This window comes from Triturus cristatus, chromosome 2_2, assembly GCF_964204655.1.
Source record: "Triturus cristatus chromosome 2_2, aTriCri1.1, whole genome shotgun sequence".
NCBI lineage: Eukaryota > Metazoa > Chordata > Amphibia > Caudata > Salamandridae > Triturus > Triturus cristatus.
In genome coordinates this window covers 627,643,642-627,666,223 of record NC_140582.1, presented here as the reverse complement: position 1 = coordinate 627,666,223, position 22,582 = coordinate 627,643,642, and the positions used below count along the sequence as shown (strand labels likewise).

The following is a 22,582-nucleotide window of genomic DNA, read 5'->3' as shown; positions in this document are numbered from 1 at the left end:
CAAACACAAACAGACATAAAGGAACACAACGTTAGTCGTCATATTGTGTGTCTGAAAACAGATGCTCATGCTCTCGTGCTCTTCTGAGTGCACTTACGATGTGGCTCAATAGGCCAAGGTGTACTATGGTGAGTAGTATCGTGCACTTAAAATCATGATTATTTGTATTGCCAGCTTTAGGAATAGCGCTATTGTACCTGCACGCCAGCTTGGGCGTTATGTGGTATTGTGGAAAGAACGCTTTCGGACTAGAACAGGATTAAACAGAGCAACCTTGTTGGTATTCATCTTACTGTGCAATGAAGACACACTTCTACAACACACACATAATTTTTTGGCATAAACATGGGGATATCTCACATGTGGTGTGAAGGTTTCCTACACCATGGGTCTCGTGAGTGGGGTGGTGGCAAGTTGGCGCACCCTGGAAAAACAAAAAGGGGGGGGGGAGGAGGAAGGGGATACAGGGAAGTTAGTATGGAACCCCTGTGTAAGGATTGCCGGGATATTTCTGCAGGAGCGTCAGGAACTTGGAGAGAACGCCTCAGCCTTCCCCGACGGCCTTCCGACTCTATCAGACTCTAGAGCATCGGATGGCACACACGGGGAAAACAGGAAAACAAAACAAGGAAATGCGGGGTTAAACTCCTGTAGCGTGGTTGGCGGCGGGTCAGGAATAGGTGAGGCAATACCCAGCTGTAAAATAAAGACTGTGTTATCTCATATCTTCTCAGTACGACCCACCTGTATAACTAGACCCTTGACCACACCTACCACTGTTAGGTTACATCTAGTCGTATAGGGGGAAGGCGTCAGTGGTTCAACATTTAGTATCCTATACAATAGAGAACACAGGGTTAGAGGGGAGTTTCCACTATATACCAAGCATATACTATAAATGTGTGCAACTCACCCCACCCGTTCTGCTGGAGTAATACAGGTACACAGGATTGTACTCCACCTTGTGTCTACTACGAATAATAGTGGAGTTGTTCTACTAAGACGAATGGTACAATCTGCCAAAAGATCAAAGCAACACTGAGTACCCCCCTACCGTTTACCATAAACCAATATATAGAAAAAGGCAGCGCACTGCGCTGTTACCGTGATTCTGTCGTAAGGAGAACAAGCACAGTGGTCCACGCAAGTATCCCAAGGGAACAACAGGACTCTCTCTTCATGGGATAGGCGAGGGAACGACCCACGCAAATATGTAAAGCCACCAGGCAGACTACAAGGCTGAACACACAGGCAGTGCCCGGCCCGGCGGCGAAGACAGAGCCAGCCGCAGGGCAGAGCACCAGGATAGGGTAAGTGGTAGATATGGACGAAAGAAGTAGATGAACAACTCTAGGGACCGTAACTCGGCTGTAACTACTCCCTAAAGTTTAGGGAGTTGATTGGCAATGCCCGGCCCGGCAACGGGGAAAGATCCGACCACGGGGCGGAGCCCCAGGAATCGGGATGATAGAAGAAAGAACAGCGGGCCCGGCCCGGCGGCGAGGAATGCACCAACCGCAGGGCGGAGTACCAGGGGTAGAGAGATTCGGGAAGAATAGGGACGTCGATGCAAATCTCTCCCAATACACCAGGGAGATAGAGGCAGTGTCTGGCCCAGCAGCGAAGGAGGAGATGGCTGCGGGGCGGAACACCAGGTCCAGCAGAGTCAGAGAGAACTACACGGCAAGAATTCAACCCACAAGGGGCCGAAAGCGGAAACAGGAAACACAACAACGGAAGTCAGGCACCAAGAACAAGGACGGAAATGGAGCTCGAAGCAAGAACGCTAAGCGCGTTCGAATGCGTCGAGGTTCCTTAAATACTGGAACGTCTTGGGGGCCGGACCGCGGGGCATGACACCCTGTGACACCCAACTTACTTATCTGTGATCGATGCAGATTGGTCACTCACGCCTTTGTAGCCAGGCTCCCGCTTGGTACCTGCATGTAGCCTCAATGAACCGGACCCCGTCGATAATTTGTTCAAGGTACAGGTCGGTTTTATAAAGGAGATTCCAGGATCGGAGGACGCCAAACCGGCGAGGTTGTGGGCGTGTCTGCTTGCGTCCCTGCGATTGCAAGTTCAGCGGCCAATCAGAACGTCGGGCGGTATTTCCGGTCCGGCGTGGGGCAGAAATAAATGGACCGTAACGATGTTGGTCTAAGTTTGCGGCTGCACAACTTTACTGATCCTGCGTGTTGGATGACAAAGGGCAGTTCTCAACATTACTGTGGCCTTCCAGGAGAAGGGACGGTCTATAATGTGAAAGACAATCAATCAATCAATCAATCAATCAATTAGCATAATTTGTATAGCGCGCTACTCACCCGTGAGGGTCTCAAGGCGCTGAGGGGGGGGGGGGGGTCGCTACTGCTCGAATAGCCAAGTCTTGAGTTGTTTCCTGAAGGAGAGATGGTCCCGGGTCAGACGTAGGTGAGTGGGGAGGGAGTTCCATGTCTTCGCTGCCAGGTAGGAGAAGGATCTTCCTCCGACGGTGGATTTCCGAAAGCGTGGGACGGAGGCGAGGGCGAGGCTGGCGGATCGGAGCTGGCGGGTGGGTCTGTATAATGTAAGGCGGTTATTGATGTACTCCGGGCCCATGTCCTGCAGAGCCTTGTGTGCGTGGGTGAGGAGTCTGAACGTGATTCTCTTGTTGACGGGGAGCCAGGACATGCCGTCTGCCTTGAAACGGAGTCAGTAATTGTCGCCTAAGTACATAATGGAGGGGAAAGTAAGCGGGAGAGAGGCTGTCAGTACAGAAAACGGGCATAATAAGGACTCCGTAGACCAATGGTCTGAAATAGTGGGGGGTTCATTAGTCATTGTTATGGTGCCTGAAAATATGTAAAAATTCTTATCTCTGGTTAAAGAGGGTACGAGACAAGTAGTATTCTAAATAAAGAGGGACAAGTGGCTGATCTGGTCCGAGCCACCCACGAGTGTTTTGCTGTGGTATACATTAACATATAGTGGGAGGACTATCGTTTCAGCACTGTGCCCCAGGGATGTTATCATTGAGTGCCTGTATATGTGTACCCAAACGATACACCCACCTTTGTTATTTTTCGAACAGTGTCTGTTGTGTATTTCTACCTGAACTAACCTGTTTTATAATAGTCCAGTGCAGGTCATTAGGTGGATGGTTATGACGGAGGAAGTGTTCGCTCATTTTTGTTGTGGCCTTCCCACACCTGATGTTACTTCTGTGTTCACACAACCTTTGTTTCACCTTTCGTGTGGTCATTCCCACATACCTCAACCCACAGGGACAAGTAATCAGGTATACAACATTGCTAGAGTTGCAGTTGGTTAGGTAACGCTGTGTCCAGGTTTTTTCTGGTTCAAGGTTGAGGACCTTGGTATTTGAGGTCAAGTGGCATACGCTACAAGTTGTCCAGGAAAAGTGACCCACTATTTTCGGTAGCCCCATGCTGCTGTTATTGAAGGGGTCTTCTCTGTGATGGGTTTTCTCCCATGACCTGTTACTGCTGTTGATAATCCTCCAGTGTTTCTGGATGACTTTCTTCACCATGTTAGATGCACTTCTGTGGGTGGTGACACATGTCAGAGGAGTCACTTTGGGCTCCCTGGGTATGTCTTCTAGTAGGGCCTCCCTAGGTTGATTCCTTGCTCATTTGTAGCTTTTGTTCAAGACTTTGTCACGGTAACCCCGATCTTTTAGTTTAGTGGTTAAGTCCGTTGACTGTTTACAAAAGTCTTCCAGGTTTCTACGGTTCCTTCTGACCCTGAGGTACTGCCCATACGGTAAGTTTTGCCTCAGTGGTCTGGGGTGGAAACGTGAAAACTCAAGCAAGTTGTTTTTTGCCGTGGGTTTATAGTGGGTCTTGGTGGTGAAGTTGCCATTGGATATGGTGATCACCACATCCAGGAAGACTACTTCCTGTTTATCACAGGTGTAGGTGAACTTCAGATTCCTATCCAAAGTGTTGATCCAATCGAAAAAGCCGTGGAGAGTGATCTCCGGTCCTTTCCAGATGAGAAGAATGTCGTCGATGTATCTTTTCCAAAACCCTATGGAGGAGGTGAACGGGTTGTCGCTGGACAAAATGAATTTGCATTCAAATTCATGGACATACAGCCCTGCCACACTAGGGGCAAAAGTGCTGCCCATCGAAGTTCCATTTGTTTGGAGGAATAGGTTGCCTTTATATTCAAAGAAGTTGTGCTTGAGCGCCAAGGTGCCAGCATATATATATTGTGTTAGCACCATGTAGAACTGTATCTACTATTCATGCTTTTGGTGCTTGTAATCACATTTATCTGCTTCTGTCTATTAATCATTGCAGCACATATATCAAACTATGGTTCAATAAATATATTGAAAACGTCCCACTGTGTAGTCTTTGTATACTTCTCTGAGAATAAGGGAGCACGAGTGACTGAGCGAAAGGTTCTGTACTGTTTCCCCAATCCCTGAGGGTTCAGGGTTGTCATGTTCGGTGGTTGCCAGAAACCATTGGTCCTTGGTACGTTAGGGGGCTTACGGTGGCACTGTGAGCTATGTGGTTTATAAGACAACATATCCTTTTGGGGTGTCCGGAATCAGTATTGGCACCAAGCCCTTTTATGTTGTCCAAACAGTGCGCAGATTCTACGGATTAGTAGGAACTACATGACAAAAATATTGAGCTATTCCAAAACTCAGATTGTTCTGACAGTGAAGTGAAAATCACCCAGCACATAATGACCAAAGTAAAATAATCTCTCATCTGTCGTGTCATGTGACTCTCAAATTTGTTGAACCCTATGAGGCACACATGGTGATCTGACTTAAATCTGCCTGTATTTTTTTTGTCTTGAATAGCAAAACGACCAGCTCAGGGACAAGTCTTGGCTTCTGCTGCACCTGCTCAGAAAATCACAAAACCAGCTGCAAAATATGGAGTGCCTTTAACTTTAAAGAAATCAGGCGATGCTGCTAAAAAGCTGCATGATAAGAAGCCATTAATAAAACACAGACAGGTGAGTAAATGATGGCAACACATTACTTAATCCTGAACATTTTATCTGAAAATGCAATTCTTCTAAGAGTGTTTTTTTCTATAGATGTTGTCGCCATTATTCCCATTACTTATAGAAGCAATACGACTTCAATGGGCACATTTTTCTTTCTTCAATTCATTTGTGTAGGACTATTTAACTTCTTGAAATATAACTTTTGAGAATGTAGAGCTTGACTGGATCCACAGTGGATCCAAGCTCTCTTCAGTGGCCAGAGAGAATGCCTACCTGGCACTTACATGCAATTAGCAAATTTTTATTGGGAAATGTGGACTCTCCTCGTGTTCTCTGTTGTGGTGGGACGAGTTCAAGTACTCTCCAGGCTGCATTGGCTCTGCTCACCCTCCATACCTGCTGAAGTTTCAAGGTGGTGCTCATTTATTTTGTTCATATCTGTTTATTAAGGTTTTCAGTTTTTAAGCATACAGTACATGTATAGCAATGCCAACAGTATTACTTCATCACAAATAAGTGAGATGTGTGGCGGGGTGGCAAGTAGGGGAATGCGCCATAGACATGTAGTGTGGGAACTAGTATTGCAGCAGACTCTGAGGATCAAGTAGGGGAATCCACCGGTGGTCGAAGAGCAGTTTGTAAGTCCGCTACGATGGTATCCCATTGGTTCACCAGGGGATATTTGCGTAGTTCCAGTGTGTCTGCCTTGTGAAGGGCAACACTTTAAGCCTGAGCCCAAGTATTCATGGAGTGCTCCCAAGCAGTAAGCAGAGGAGGGGTAGGGGACTTCCATTTGCCTGTAATATGATGCTTAGCAAGCAGATGAGCTAGGTCCAGGAACCTGTCAGAGGCCTTATGCTTTTTATCGCAGCAGTGTAAACTCCATATACAGATCTCCCAGGTGTGTAATAAAGGGCGCCCGTACAGTGTACCAGATGGGAAGTATGCTGTGCCAGTACTGGTGAAGCGATGGAGAGGATCTCAACATGTGTAATATATCAGCATCGAGGAAACAGCAGAGACAAGTAGGGTCTGTGCGCATGAATTGAAGATTGATTTTCTGCTGTGTAAGGTAGGCCTTACGGAGGATGTAGTATTGAAAGAGGCGAAAGCGGGCGTTTCGTGGAGCTCGGACAGGACATTCCAATATGGAGTGCCACTCCCTATCCGGGCAGGGGCAACCTAGGTCTGTCTCCCAATTGACGGTGCAAAGGAGTGAGCGGTACTGCTGTGTGGGTTCGCAAAGAGTCAGCCAACCAACATGTCAAGTGTTTCCCATAACCCATGCCATGGAGATAGTGGATAGTGAGGTGCATGTGGTGTTCTTGCTGCATATGTTGCCTAGCACTCCAATCAAATAATTTTGCAGGAGAAATTGACCCAGGGACAAACCTTCATTATCATTCAAGGACACTAATGGGATTAGAGAACCATCTCAGTACAGGTAACCTGGTGTATGTATGTCCGCCTGATGCCAGAAAGAGAATTCCAGCTGTAATGTGATTTGGCCTCTGCATGGCGTGCCAAGCAATGGAAGCGCTGGTGCATAGGGAATAACAGCGTTAGTAATAAAAAGCCACAGTTGGTAGGATCGATAAGCTACTCGTAGTAGTGATGGGCTAGACGTCACTGTTGTTGTACTGGTGTGGAATAAGTGGAGGAAGGCAAGCAAGTCCGAAGCTCGGGAGGCGGTGGCTGTGTCAGCAATGTATAGACCCTCAAGCCAGCGGGCTACCCATTGAAGTTAAGAGGCCAAATAGTACTGATCAAAGTTATGTACTGCCAGGCATCCCTTGTCCTTAGACAAATAAAGCTTCTACAGTGCCACCTGACAACCCATGTGGTGCCAAATTAGTTCCTGTGTTAGTTTTTCAAGTAAACAAAAGAAGGGTTTCTGCACATAAAGGGGGATGTTAGCAAGCTTTAAGTATGTACTGAATTCTGCAACTCCATTATCAGACACTGCTGTTAGTTCACTTATCAGTGAATACTCTCTGTAGCACTATGTGTTATAACCTCAAAGAGTGTCAATGTATGTCTTGTGCTGTAGTGGATGCAAAAGGCAATGTACATCAACAAAATCAATAAAGTTTGTGTGTTAAAAAAAGGGGGGGGGGGTGTTAGTAAAATAATATAATAATTGGGGTAGCATAATCATTTTGGTAAGAGAGATGCCACCCACGGCAGAGAGTGGGAGTGACTGCCAGAATCCCATTTACGCTCGCAATGAAGTCACAGCTCATGTGAGGTTGCCTTCTAAATAAATCAGCAGATGTTTGCTAAATGGGGATACCCAGGTATCTAAATACAGTGGGTTGCCAGGTCAGATGAATGTCATTAAGGCAAATAGCAAGGTCAGACATCAATGGGCTAAATGGGAAAAGACAAGGTGTAGTCCAGTTGACCTTAAACCCTGACAATGCTGCAAATCTGTTAAAGGTCAAAGGAACCATGTCGGAATCCCAATGATATCCCGAAGATACAAGAGCAGGACATCTGCATACAGAGATCGAATGCAGACCAACTCCCAGTGGGATCCCCAGTTCTGGCGACAAGTACAAAGAGCCAGCACAAGCGTCTCTTAGCCAATGAGAAGGGCAAGGGAGAGAGGGGGGAACCTTGGTGAGTGCCCCTGCCAATCGGGACAGGATCGGAAATAAGAGTGTCCATTTTTTATCCTGGCCAGTGGGAAGGTATAAAGAAGTTTAATTAGCCGAATAAATAGAGTTCCTAAGCCATAATGTGACAGTGCCTCAGAGAGAAATTTCCACTCCAGGGAATGAAATTCTTTCTTTAGGTCCATCACCATGCAGCCTGACTGGGGCCCGGAGCAGGGATCATACTCCAGGATCCGGAAGAATCCCCGCAGATTGAGTGATGTGTTACGGGCCAGGACAAACCCATTTTGGTCCAGATATACCAGTGCATGTACCAACGGTGCCAGGCGATTGGCAAGTACTTTGGCCAGGATCTTGTAATCAGTATTTAAAAGGGCCAAAGGTCTGTAAGAGCCCAACGTAGTTTTGGGAGAGAGATAAGCAATGCCTCGCGTAGAATGGTTGGTAAGCAGGAGGCCAATAGAGCTTCGTCGTAAAGTGTCAGCAGACGTGGGCCAAAAGTGGGGCATATACTCTGTATAATTCAGTAGGAACACCATCAGGCCCAGGAGTCTTGCCACTAGCAAGGGCACAGATAGCATCTTGAATCTCAAATAGAGTTAGCGGGCTATCAAGTTCCACTCTCTGTTCTTGTGTTTCCCGAGGTAGGGAGACACCTGACAAGAAAGAGTCTACCCCTGCAGTCATTGCAGTCATCGCAGATTGATACAGAAGAGAATAATGTTGTGTCAGCTCTGCATGTATATCAGTTTGTGTGAGTAGGAGAGCCCCAGTGGCCGCTCATAGTTCCATAATTGGATGACGAGGCAGCTCCTGGCGAATAAGCCATGCCAGCAATGACCCCGATCTATCCATCTCAGCATGTGTCCTAGCCGAATGAGCTGCGTATTTGAGAAAGTGAAGTCTTTCTAATAACGTAGTGTGTTCTCACTGCGCGCGCACCATGTGAACCCAATAGGCAGGGGTCTGCCCCAACAAATCACGCTCCACCTTAGTGATTACCTTATCCAACTGGCGGCTTTGAAGGTGTTTGTTGGGACGGCGCTGTGTTAGTGTTGACGTCAAAATACTCAATGATGGCAGTACATAGAAATCTATGAAAAGGGGGGTCTTTAGTGTCATCAGCTGCAGACACCACATGGGAATGAGTAAAGATAGGGATTCTCAAACGAAATGCAATAACTGGGGATTATGATTGAAATAATCAATGTAAGTGTTATGTAGGAGCATGTCAGGGGAACCGACGAGGCGATCAATGCGGACATGTAAATCATGTGGATAAGAATAAAAGGAATAGAACTTGGCAGTGGCGTTGGGTTTGTGCCATATGTCTGATTGGCACTAGATTCTTAGACAGTCAGATTCTGGATATTGGATGTGGCAGCTGTACGAGGAAGAGGAAGAAATGAGCGATCTAAATCAAGCTGCACTACACTATTTAAATCCCTCCTAGTAGCCAGGACAACCCGCTCCAGCCTGAAAGAATCTCAGACAACTTAGTCAAAAAGGCTGCTTGGTCTGTATTGGGTGCATATATACTCCCAAGGACTATATGGCAGCCATCCAAACCTGCCTTTAATAAAGGCTTATCTGCTGTCTAGGTCAATACTGGTTGTGTCTGCTTGGAAGGGAACGGCTTTTTTGATCCACACCACCACACCTAGCGAGTATGTAGCAAAGTTAGTGGAGAAAATCTGGCTTCACCAATGTTGCAGTTTTGCAGCTTCAGTTTTAATTAAATGGGATTCCTGTAGATGTGCAATATGTGTATTTCTGCTGTGCAGATAATCTGGAAAAAGCATTACACAGGCATTGTCCACAACTAGTTAAGTAAGTTATCGAGCCTCTCTTGGGATAAGATCACGGTCTTGTAACAATAGCGATCTAGGATTGCTCCCAATGGGGGCTTCCAAGCTGGTACATGGTGTGCACGCTCAACAGAGAAGAATGTTGAAAGGGCCGACTGAGGGACAATGTCACGCACCCACCTTTCAACAGAGGCGACTGCATCCTGGCCTTCCGCATTCTCAGTGAGCATACTCGACCCATATGGAGTGCCAGTGTAGGACACCAAATTCATTGTGAGGGTGGACCTGCTTGCATGTGTCAAGAGGTTCAGTACTACACAGCAGCATGAGAAGCCCAGTTTTCAAGTCCAACAGTGAAGTAATGTAGTACTATCCTGTAGGACTTCTATTTATTTATTTATGAAGTTTTATATAGCGCTAACATGACCCACTAGACCCGACGGACAAAGGTTACCAGTAAGTTCTACGATTTAGGGTTGATCATGGCCAAGAGGGAACTGACCATGCACTGGAAATCCCGGGCGGGGCTAAGTTTCTTGCGGTGGAGGGTGGCGTTTGCGGGATGGGCTGGGGCGGAGGGTACGCTCCAGTTGCAATTGGCCCTCCGGAGGGACGACGAGAGAGCTCTGGCGACGGCCCGAGCATGGGAGGCGCTGGTGGTGGAATTTCAGGGGCCGATGTCTGACACAGGGGAAGCAGGGAGCACGTCTCACAGGCAGGAGGACACGGTGGGGGGGGAGTAGGGGAGGAATACTGGTGAGCACTGGACGATTTAGAAGTAGCGGGATGTGTGGGAAAGCCTGGGTTTCCTAGGGGCGGTTGAGCACCCGTACATGACTCATAGTCGGGGAAGGGTACGTAAGGAGAGGGGACGACAGAGGGGGGCACACTGACATGGGGTGGGAGAGGGAGGGCGGGAGGGTCCACATGGGAAGGATGATTAAGCTCCTGGATGTTTGGTAGCAATGATAAATGTACAGTTCTCCTTTCGACGGTGGAGGTAGAGGGGCATGTATTGAGTTGTTGTTTTGAAAACAATAAAAATTGTTTAAAAAAAAAAAAAAACATGACCCACAAGGGTATCAGAGCGCTTTACAGTATACAGTATAAAACATAAAAAGATGAGGTAGTATACAGGCATTTGGTATTAGTCATTACGTACAAAAGAGGTATTTAGTATATGGATAACATAGGTGACCCGTAGCCAACAGAGCATTACACTATATACAGTTAATGAGCATAACGAGGTTGTGATAATAAACATACATATAATATTCTCCTTCAATCTACCATGGGTAGGCAGTGATATGGAGAATTTATAGGTGACTCGATGTCAGCATAGAATTAAGTCTTAGGACGTGAATTTGTTCATTAGTTGTAATTTTACTTCTTTTTTTAATGCGGTAAAGGAAGAGATTCCAAGTACCCCTGGAGGTAAGGTGTTCCAAATCTTTGGTGCAATCCCTGAGAAAGCTCTGCAACCAGTTCTCTTCTTATAAAAGGATTGTGGTTTCAGAAGTAACATACTCGCACTTTGTAGTTGTTCGCATCCTCCCGACCTTTCAAGCTTTAGAGCTAAGTAACTGGGTGTATTGTAATGTAGTGCTTAATGGGTCATGCAGGCAACCTTTAGGTGTATTCTTGTCTTGTATGGCAGCCAGTTCAGAGCTTTCAGGGTCGGAGAGATGAGGCTATTTCTTTTCGTTTCTGATACCAGTCTTGCCGCAGCATTAAGTGATGCCCTCAGCAGGGCCAGCTCGTATTTGGGGAGACCGCAAAGAGTGGTGCTTCCATAGTTTAATCTAAGTAGCACTAGGGATTGCACTGCCATTTTTAGGTCGGCCTGAGGGAGGAAGGGTTGAGTTTCCTTAGTATACTCCACTTGTGATTAGCTCCCTTAGTGGCATTAGTGATGTGTGTCTGCATATTCAGGTGTTTGTCTATGGTGACTCCTAGGGATTTTCGAAGTCAATGATGAGGGGAGCACAGTCAAAGGAGGTTAGGTGTTTCAACCATAGATCTATCGAAGGTGTGTGATTCGGTGGAGGGATGAGAATGAATTCCTTTTTTTGATATTCTACATGAGGTGGTTGTTAGTGTGCCAGCTTTGCGTGTTCTGTAGAATAGCGTTGAGGGAAATGAAGTCTTCTGGAGTGGAGATTTTCAAATACAGTTGGGTGTCGTCCGCATACAGGCGATATAGAATATTCGCTGATTTCATTGCGTTCGCCAGGGGTTCCATTAATAGGTTGAAAAGAATAGGTGATAGGGCTGATCCCTGTGGAACACCCAGGGAGGGTTGAGAGAGTGAATTCTTCGTGTTTTGTTATTTAGGAAGGAGGAGAACCATTGTAACACTGTGCCCGAGAGGCCCATCCGTCGTTCCAATAGGGACTATAGGTTGTCATGCTTGACCGTTATCAGGCGGAGGATAAGTCAAGAAATATCATTAGGCATGATTCGTTGCGGTCAAGCATTTTTAGTATGTCATCCATTATGTTTGTAGTGCAGATTCCGTGCTGTGACCTTGATGGAAGGCAGATTGGCGACTGTCTAGGAAGTTGTAATTCTCAATATGGTTGCATAATTGAATTTGTACACATTTCTTCAGCAGTTTCGCCAAAGTGGGGCTGTTCGATATAGGGCGGTAGTTGTTGAGATCAGATGGGGTGGTGTCGGATTTCTTTAGTATAGGTGTGACCTGCCCTATTTTAAGACAGTCCGGTATGGAGCCTTGTCTCAGGCGTTTACAATGTTTGCCCATAGTTGTAGGATAGTTGTTTTTATCATTTTGAATAGAGCAGGAGGAAGGGGGTCAGAGAAGTGATTGGAGGGGCTGATTGCTTGAGGAGTGTTATAGATTTTTTGTTGAGAGATTGGATAGAAGGTGTGCCATGAGGCATTGTTTTTTGTGACTTCACCTGGAGTATTAAAATGGACCTTGAGTTGTGTTCAACATTCAGTATCCTGGACCACAAGTTGTAGTAGAGCCTTCTTAAATTGGATGTCGAGCTTGATGGCCTTAGTTTTTTCATGGAAGAAATTGGCAAGCTTTTCGGAGGTAGGTGTAGCCAGGATGTTTAGTTTCATAGAGTTAGTCGTGTTGCCTGCTTGTTGCTTGACGATTTCAAAAAGTTTTTGAGGACGGTTGATTGCTTGGTTCAGTTGGGTTTTGAAAAACATCTGCCTTGGCCTTAAGAATCTTCCTGTTATATGAGTTCCTTAACCTTCTAAGGTGATCTAGGTGGTCAGTGGTGGGTGCTGATTTCCATAGTCGCTCAGCAGCTCTTAACTTGCGTTGCTCTAAGTTCAGGGTCTCATTGAACCAAGGTTTGGAAACTTTGGAGGAGACGTTTTCTTCTTGGAGGGGCGCTGTAGAGTCCAGGATTTCAAGCATAGTGGAATTGTAGAAGGTTGTGAGGTCATGTACATCAGTTATGTCCGTCGTGGGGGCCAGGGCGGAGTTGCTTCGGTTTACCAAGGTGATGGGATTGATATTTTGTAAGTTCCTTTTCCATTGCTTTGTTTTTGAGTGTTGGCCCCTTTTTGGAATTACCTCAATATTGATGGAGAAGAGGATGCAGTGATGGTCAGTCCAGTCACATGTGGTGATGGATTCTAATGAGTGTTCGTTTTTGCTATGATGAGGTCCAGTGTCTCTCCCTTGTTGTGAGTTGGACTGTCGCAGAATTGAGATAGCTCCTGATCTGACAGAAACACTTTAAGACAGCCTACACCATGATCGTTTGCGTTCCAGTGAAGATTAAAGTCACCCAAGAAAATTTGAGGTACTTGTGAATGGACGTTGGATGAAATGACCTCCATTAGCTCGTCGATGAAAGTCAAGTTATCACCCGGGGGGTAGTAGAATATGTGAAGCTTGCTGGCGATGCGCTTATTAGAGATAATAATACAGAGATAATCGCAGGAGGATGGAGCGATGGAGTCTGCTTGCTTGACTGAGATTGAGTTACAATAAATGCAGGCTACCCCATCCACCGGGTTTCACGTTTCTGTCTAGGTGATTAGGACGTGACTAGGAGGAACCAGTAGGTTAAGGATGGGAGAGGAGGAACTATCTAGCCATGTTTCATTGAGAACAATAATGTCTAAATCAGTCTCTAGGATGAGGTTGAAAATGTCAGGAGCATGTTTGCTGGCGGATTAGCAATTAATGAGTGCACACTTCATCTTGTTAAAAGAGTGAGTTAGGGTAGTCTGCTCTATGTTAATATTTGTGAGGTTTCCTCTATTTACCGATCTGTTGTTGTGCGTCAGTTCTCTGAAGGGGTTGGTTACAATGGATTGCATAGTGTCACATTGCGACTTACTGTTATCTGTTGCCCAAGGATAAGATATGAGAAGGTTGTCAATGTCTCTATCTGATAGATCAACATTTGCCCTCCCCCTCCTAGGCCAAGATGGGGAAGGTAAATTTACCCTGATTAGTGTTTTCGGGGTGTAAGAACATGGGTATGTATCTACTAGGTTGGAAACTGGTTTGGTTACTCTGACTTGTGCTCTCGGGGTGTGAGTTCTTTGGGATGTAATTTCTCGTTTGGAGACTGATTTGGTTCACCGTGGCATTGGTGGCTCTGTGTATGTTTAGAAGTTCTTTAGTGATGGTTGATATATTATGCATGATGGTCTTGGGATGGGATAGGCCTGTGTCTAACTCATTGAGTCGTGCGATCCAAACGGAGTTGTGAAAGTTGGTAGTAGGTGTATTATCAATTATGGAGGGCGATCCACAGATGGGTCTGTTTGTATGATCACGTTCTCCAATTGCTTGGGGATATTTTCATTGGGGGTCGATGTGAGAAGCTGAACTGGGAGGTTTGTTGTGGGGCCCAAGTCAGTGTGTGGTATGGTGTTGCGGCAAGATTGGAGAATGGTCTTTGTGCGCTGGGTTTGGATGGGTGGGATGAGTATAGAGGGTGTTAGGGTCCTCTCAGATATCGTGGTAGTCAGTAGGTTAAGGGGATCTTTGCAATCTTCTTTGGATGAAAGGGGGAGAGGAGGGCGGTGTGGGAGGAATCACATTTGATGACTTCACTCACGGACATCAGGGATAACGGTGGTGAGTCTGCAATGAAGTGATCAGTAGCTAAGACAAACCTGTCCCTTCTGGGCTGGGGGATCCAGGTGTGGTAGCGACCAATAGGACTGGGGGGGTAGGGATCACTGGGGGTCTCTGCAACCCTGTCTCTCCTAGGCCAGGGGACCCATGTGTGGTTGAGTCCGATGAGTCTGGGCGATAGGGCTTGATGGCGATGTCGGCAGTTGTCAGTTGGGAAGAGTTTGTTATGGGATTTTGTAGTGGAGTTAGGGTGGCATCTAGATACTGAGGATGAGAGGTTGCGGTGAGTGTGCTATTCTTACTGTTTACTGCTTTCTTGAGAGTAGGGAAGATCCTGTCTATGGTATCGAGATTAGCGTTGGCTGCTTGAATAAGATATTACCATTGTTGTAGATAGTGATGGTGGCATTCGCAGGGCATAGGTCTGAGGCGGTTACCGCCAATTTGAGGGCATGTGGTTTTGCTTTCGCATTGGAGATGCAGAGCAATGAGTAAAAGATATTTCTCCATTGGGCACGTTTTTTTGTGTGGAAGATAAGGTCGTTGTATATTACGCCTTTGCTAATGCAGAAGTATGGGTCTAAAATAAGATTCTCCAGTATTGGGGTATCTTTCATAGATTCACATGCCTGAATCATTCCCTGTCGTTGGAGTGGGAGTCCCACGGTACATAAAAAAGCAATAAATATGCACATAATAACCATACCATAGGTAACATAGAACCAGGAAGTAAAGTAGCTAGAAACTAAAAGGAAAAAACTTTCACCTCTATGACTCGTCCAAGTCATTATATACAGTCCAAACTACAGCCAATCAGGCGACAGCACCCTCCAGAATGTTCTCCTCAGAGGCTCAGGCTCTCAGATTTTCTACCGCACGTCGTGTTAAGGGAGTCTCCCTGAGCTCTGCTCAGTACTTTCAAATTTTCTTCAGGAATTCTTCAGTTCATGATGTCTTCTTCAAAGAAATCTCTTTCGACCTTGTGAATCTTGTGGGAAGCTCCGGCTGTTTTCTGAGGACCCGCACAAGAAGTGCATTTACTGCCTATATCCTGATCACCATGTGAGAGAATGTAGTCGTCGTCGAAGGCCGCCTTGTCGTCGAAGGCCAACTCGTCGTCAACGGCCGCCTCGTCGTCGAAAGCTGCCTCGTCGTCGACGGCCGCCTTGTCGACGATTACTTCATTGACAGCTTCGTCGACGACGACTTCGGCAACGGCTCCCTCGTCGACGCTACAGTTATCTTAATGCACAGCGTTGCAGGTTTGGTCAGCATCTACGGCCAAGACATCTTCTACATCGTCTGCGCAGTTGCCTCCATTGACAACAGCACCTTCCTTGCTGCAAAGATGTGGATCTTCAGTGGAGGCCCTCTCTCCACTTCATATTTCTCCTACTAAGGTTCCTCTGGAATTACCTGAGCAGTTGCTGGATTATGGCGAGGATAATGATGAGTTTGATAGGTTTCGCACTGCCAGAAGCCCTTCTGAGTTATTCATAAAATATCAGAGGAGGATCATGATGATAATCCTTCCCCAGAGACTGTTTGTCCAGCTCCAGATACTATCCCTATGGCCAAAATGCCTTTGGCTCTACTACATAATCTACAATTCATGTTGGATGATTATTATCGCCGTTTCCCTCCATCTGAATCGGCTTCTTCTGTACCACCAACTCCTGTTCCTCAATCTTCCTCTTCTGCATTGAGGTCACCTAGACCAACTTCTCCGGTACCTTCTCGTCATTCTCATGATGCGAACACCACGGACGATGCTAGGTAGGAAGGAGAATTGGATGACAGATCGCTTCTTACGGAGTGGGACGATTACCAGATACAAACTCCGTCTCCGGCTCCCATCGATTCTCCTCCAATTGACATCGGAGGTTTTCATCTTCTGATGAAAAGGGCAACACAAAGGTTCCTCCATCCTATGGAAACAAAGAAGGTGGATTGTTTCCTATACGACTTTAGATCAACCGAGGAAACAAGTACGGACTATTCCAATCATTGACTTCATTTGGCAGGAAGGACTAAAAGCCATGAAAGCTCCTGCTTCTATTCCCACGGTCCTGCCCCGCCTTGACAAGAAATACAAGGCTCCAGACAATTCGCCAGCATGCCTCTTCGGTCAGCCATAGGCTGATTCTGTTGTCGCCCAAGCAGCGCAACGACGAGCAAGAAATCTTTCCTCTCCGATTGCAGCTCCTCCGGATCGGGATGGCAGACGCTTGGACGCTATTGGTAAAAAGGTTTCCACCATGGCAGCGTCGACCGTCCGTGCTGCTAACTCTCTGGCCATCTTAGGACGATACGACAGGCAGATGTGCTCAGACATTTCTCCTTACATTGACCTGTTGCCTGAACCATCTGAAGCAGAAGCACTAAAGATCCTGCAGGAGGGGGAACGTATCTCTGCTGAGATTATAGATTCGGCTGTGGATGTTGTGTCTACAGGTTTTCGGCAACTAGCAGGGGCCGCAGTCCTATGGCGGCAAGGCTGGTTGAAATCCACTTAATTTCGCCAGGGGGTTCAGGCAAAAATAATTGATATGCCTTTTGATGGCGAATCTTTGTTTGGTCAGCATGTGGACAAGGCCCTCCAGGCCATTAAAAAGGATACTGAGACAGCAAGATCTCTCGGAACTCTCCAGTTTCGGAAGCTGCCTTTTCGTGGTGCTTAGAGCCATGGATCCTTCTCTAGTTGAGGAGGTTATAATCAACAAAGACCGTACCAATCCTACCAAAGTAACCAACGCTACTCTTCCCAACGCCAACAATCTTACAGACAACCAAATACCTCTTATTCACAAAACAGGAGAAAGTCTACTTACCGCGGACGTGATACATCTAAAAAACAGTGACAACTGCCACCTGCCACCTGTTCTACCGCCTACCCCTTTAAAACTTGAAGGAAGAATCTCCCAATTTTACTCGAATTGGTCCGCCAGAACATCAAACAAGTGGGTCTTGGACATTGTGGCCAGGGGCCATGTTCTAGAGTTCGTAAAGATTCCTCCAAATTCTCCTCCCAAGGAACCCACCACCAGCTCATCTCACGGAGCTTTTTTCCCAAATAAATTTGATGTTACGGGAATGAGCGCTCTCCGTGGTGCCTCAATTACAAAGAGGAACCGGTTTTTATTCACGATTTTTCCTAATAAAGAAGAAATCGGGAGAATGGCGCCCCATCTAGATCTTCGCTCCCTCAACAAAGATCTAAAAAAGTTATCATTCCGGATGTTGTCACTTCAAGAAATCCTTCAACTCCTAACTGCGGGGGATCACATTGCCACCCTCGACCTCCAAGACCTGTATTTCCATGTACCAATTTTACCCAGACACAAAGTTCTTGCGGTTCAGAGTGGCTGGCAGGGACTTCCAGTTCAAAGTCCTTCTTTCGGACTACGTTCCGCACCCCGTGTTTTTACTAAGGTTCAAGCACCGGTGGCCGCACACCTTCGTCTGGAAGGAATTCAAATATTTCCCTAACTAGACGACTGCCTTATAAAGGCGAATTCTTTCACAGTTGCGAACACCCACATTCAGAGATGTTTGTCCCTTTTTCAATCTCTGGGCCTCTCCATCAATTTCGACAGGTCTCCTCTCATTCCATCGCAAAGAAGAACGTTCTTGGGAGCCACCATGGACACTCAACTGACACAAGCCTTTGTCTCAGACGAACGGCAACAAAAAATTTACAAACTTGCCCAGCTACTGCGATTAAAAAGGTGCGTTTCAGTCCGTCAGTTCAAATCATTTCTGGGGATGCTTTCTTCCTGCATTCCTTTAGTCCCCAACTGCAGTCTTAGAATGAGACCCCTGCAAGAGGAGCTCAGCAACCAATGGTTACAGATTTCGGGGTCCTTCGACGATCTCATCCACATCACTCCACAGATTCGGGAAACCTTACTCTGGTGGACTTGCAAGAGGAATGTGGCAGCAGGCTGCGCATTCTTGGCGAAAGCTCCAAGTTTTGTCATCACCACGGATGCCTCCCTCGAAGTGTGACGGTCAGCGGCAAATAGAACGTTCAGCAGCGGCAGTGGCATATCAACCTTCTGGAATTGCTAGCTATCTTCCCGGCCCTAAAATCTTTTCGCACCATCATTCTCGGGGCATCAGTATTGATCGGGGCGGACAATATGCACTACTTGAACAAACAAGGAGGAACGAGGTCCGCCCTGCTGTCTCAACAAGCCCAGCAAATTTGGGATTGGGCGATCCGACACCGGATCAGCCCAACAGCGATCCATGTTCTGGGAGTTTCCAATGTCCTCGCGTATTCCCTCAGCAGGTCAACAGTTTCCAATCACAAGTGGGAGCTACATCAACCAACGTTGGATCGAATTTTTCAGGAGTGGGGTTGACCCGATCTGGACCGGTTTGCGACCAGTCAGAACCGCAAATGCCTAGTCTTCGCAAGCTGGCTTCCTCACACAGGATCGTGTGGGAATGCATTTTTGATGAATTGGTTGCAGATCTATGCTTACGCCTTTCCACCGATACCGTTGGTTCTCCGAAAAATGAAGAAAGAGCCTTGTCGCCTAATACTCATTGCTCCCAGGTGACCTCGCGAATTCTGGTGTCCCGAACTCCTCCTTCTCTCCGAATGTGATCCCATTCAGTTTCAACCAATACCGAACCTTCTATCCATTCAGACGGACAGATCTGCGACCCGGACCCTGCATCTCTGAGATTGGTGGCCTGGCGCCTGAACACCTTGAATTCGCTCATTTAGACATTCCTGCGGACTGTAAGGAAGTCTTAGCCAATGCTAGAGCGCCTTCCACTATTAAGACGTACAGGCTTAAATGGAAGCGATTTTGTTTGTGGTGTCAAGCCGCCAACATTCATCCAATCCATTCAAAACCGGAGCAGATTCTGCCCTTCTTTTTGCATTTGGCAAGATCCGGCCTTTCTCATTCTACTCTTAAAGTATTTATAGCGGCTATTTCAAGATTTCAACAAGATGGTTCCAACTCTCTTTATTCTGCTAGGATCATTCAGCAGTTCTTCAAAGGATTGTTTCGAATGTTTCCTTCCATCCGCCATCCACCTCCATCCTGGCATCTTAACATGGTGCTTGCACAGCTTATGCGACACCCCTTTGAACCTGTTCATAGTGTGGACCTGAAGTTTGTCTTGGAAGGTGGCTCTGCTGTTGGCTTTAACATCAGCTAGGCGGGTCAGTGACATTCAAATCTTCACTATTAAACCGCATTTCCTTCAATTCACCTCAAACTCGGTAGTGCTAACCCCGGTTTCATGCCTAAAGTACCTTCGGACTTCCATCTAAACAAAGCGATCATTTTAAAGACTTTCTTTCCTAATCCTCAATCACCTGCGGAAAGAACTTTGCATACCCTTGATGTCAAGAGATGTCTAAAATTCTATTTACAACGGGCTTCTTCAAAAGAAGAATTTCGTTTTACCTCTACCGAAGCAGGATGAAATCCAGAAACACATGTGTCTAGAGATTAACAGCACTAACCTGCACCAACTTTGCTGAGACACTCTGCAAAATTTCAAGTAAGCATTTAAATTGAACTGCATGTACCAGGATGCAAAGGGGCGAACTGTGCTGGGAGGTAGCAGTGTGCTCCCATCCCCCTTCTGTTATATAAACACGCATGTTCGCTCCACCCCATGTGGAAAAGCAATGCCGGCTCCCGCGGGAAGCCGGCTGGGACCGTGGGGGGATTGAGACCCCCCCCCCCCCATGGTCCCCAACGAGATGGCCAGGCCCCGGGGGTTCCCCGGGGCCAGTAGTGGCCCAGGAGGGGGGCCACGTGGCTCCCCTCCTAAAAATAAATAATTTAAAAAACGCCCCCGGGGCCAAATGGGAACACAGGAGGGGGGCAAGGCAGCCCCCCTCCAAAAACAAAAATGTAAAAAAGGCCATGCCCCGGGGGATGGGGTCCCCGGGACAAATTATGGCCTCGGGAGGGGGGCCACGCGGCCCCCTTCCCGTTTTTTTTTTTTTTATAAAAAAAATACAAATTGGGGGCAGGCCCTGGGGGATGGGGTCCCCAGGGTCAAAAAATAAGAAAAAGAAGGGGGCTACACAGCCCCCCTTCTTAAAGAGAAACATTTTTTAAAAAACGGGATGTGGAGGAGGCCAAGCCCCCTCCTTTCATCACTCTGCAAACTCGCCCCCTGGCGCGTTTGCAGAGGGGGAACGAATTCCCCTTCAATACTGGGGGTCCCTGGGTGCCAACTAGCCCACCAGGAACCTCCAGTATGTGGTTGCAGAGAGGTGTAATGAGGCCACGCCCCTTTTTACACCTCTCTGCAACGCAGCTCCCTGGCGCTTACTGGAGGTACCTGGTGGGCTAGTTGGCTGCCAGGGGACCTCAGGATTCAAGGGGACTTAATCCCCCAACTTAAAACACCCCACGGGGCACGTTTGCACAGTGGTGAAGGTAGGGGGCGGGGCCTGAGGTGAGATCTGTGCAAACACGCACCGTGGCGCGTTTTAAGTTGGGGAATTAATTCCTCTTCAATCCTGAGGGTCCCTGGAGACCAACTAGCCCACCAGGTACCTCCAGTAAGCGCCACGGAGCTGTGTTGCAGAGTGTTGTAAAAAGGGGCGTGGCCTCTGAATACCTCTGCACTGCAGCTCCCTGGCGCATACTGGAGGTACCTGGTGGGCTAGTTGGCCCCCAGGGGACCTCAGGATTGAAGAGGAATCAATTCCCCAACTTAAAATGCGCCACAGGGCGTGTTTGCACACGCCACCTCATGCCCCTCCCCCTTCCTTCACCATTGTACAAATATTCCTCTAAAATCAGCCGAATTACGAATTCCGATTTACTTACCTGTAATCAGGAGAGAACCCAGTGCTGCATCTTTTAGCTTAGCACTGACCCTGAAAAGTAATTCTAAGCGTACTTACCAGTAACTTGTATTTCCTTCCATAGGAATCCATTGTGTGGTTTTCACCAGAAAATTTTCTGTCTATTTTCACAAACTAAAAATATTCCTAAAAAATCATCTGTATGACTTAAACACATTCTTTCAACTGTTTACAGGAGGTTGGCCAGTGCTGGATCCAGGATCCACCACTGAGTAAGAAAAAGTAACGATAACACTACTTACCGGCTAAGTGAATTTTCTGCCATAGGATAACATTGGTGATTCTATGGGAAAAAGATTCTAAGTGTCAAGTTTTAAAATACAATAATATTCCTTAAAAATTACTACTGTAACCAAAGCGCTTTTACTCAACGGTTTACAGGAGATGTCCAAGGACTGAATCTAAGATCCAGTCCTGTGGTTAGAAAAGTAATCCATAAAGTAACTAATTGCATTTAACTAGAAATTCGCATTGAGCTCATTGTTGCTGTGTGTTTGAAATTGTGTTGCCCATTGCAACAACTGTAACTACTGTACTTAAAATCTGTTGCCTACTTGCCAAGTATTTAAACTAAAGTAATTCATTCTGAGAAAGTATATTTTGTATTGTAATGTATAATGTAATTAAAAAAAATCTAAAAATAAATAGTTTAAAAAATGTAGTAAATCAGTATAAAAAAAATCAGTATAACAATTAATACATTAAAAATTGTCATTGGGCTATCCGCGCGTTGAACTCGGGCAAGGCCTCGGGTCCGAACGGCTTGCCGGTCGACCTGTACAAGCTATTTCCGGATAGGGTTGCCCCTCACCTGCGCGCCATGTTCGTGGAGGCGCGGGGGAGTGGGGCCCTCCCGTTGGATCAGCGACTGGCGACGATTGTGGTTATACACAAAGAGGGCAAACCCCGAGATAAGTGCGCCTCATATAGGCCTATCTCACTCCTTAACGCAGAGCCGAAAATTCTGGCTAAAATCCTGGCGGCCCGGTTGATTAGGGTACTCGGTGACTTGGTCCATCCGGATCAATCCGGATTCATCCCGCACCGTAACACAGCGTTAAATCTTCGGCGCCTTCATGGTGTAATCGCCAGGGCGGGCACGCTGCGTGAACCAGCTATTGTGGCGTCTCTCGATGCCACGATGGCCTTTGACACGGTGGAATGGGCATATTTGTGGGCCGTGTTGACCAAGTTCGGCTTTGGCCACGGTTTTGTGAGCTGGGTGAGGTTGCTGTATGAGGGC

At 46.9% G+C, this 22,582-nt stretch overlaps 1 protein-coding gene across 2 annotated transcripts in view; it reads left to right on the top strand.

Moving 5' to 3' along the window:
* Positions 1–22,582, top strand: part of NEK1 (NIMA related kinase 1) — a 1,277,786-nt gene that overhangs the window by 316,074 nt on the left and 939,130 nt on the right. For both annotated transcript variants that reach the window (XM_085641815.1, XM_085641814.1), the window contains exon 10: positions 4,826–4,983. In XM_085641815.1, the coding sequence (XP_085497941.1) occupies positions 4,826–4,983 (158 nt within the window). The remainder of the gene's footprint in view (positions 1–4,825; positions 4,984–22,582) is intronic.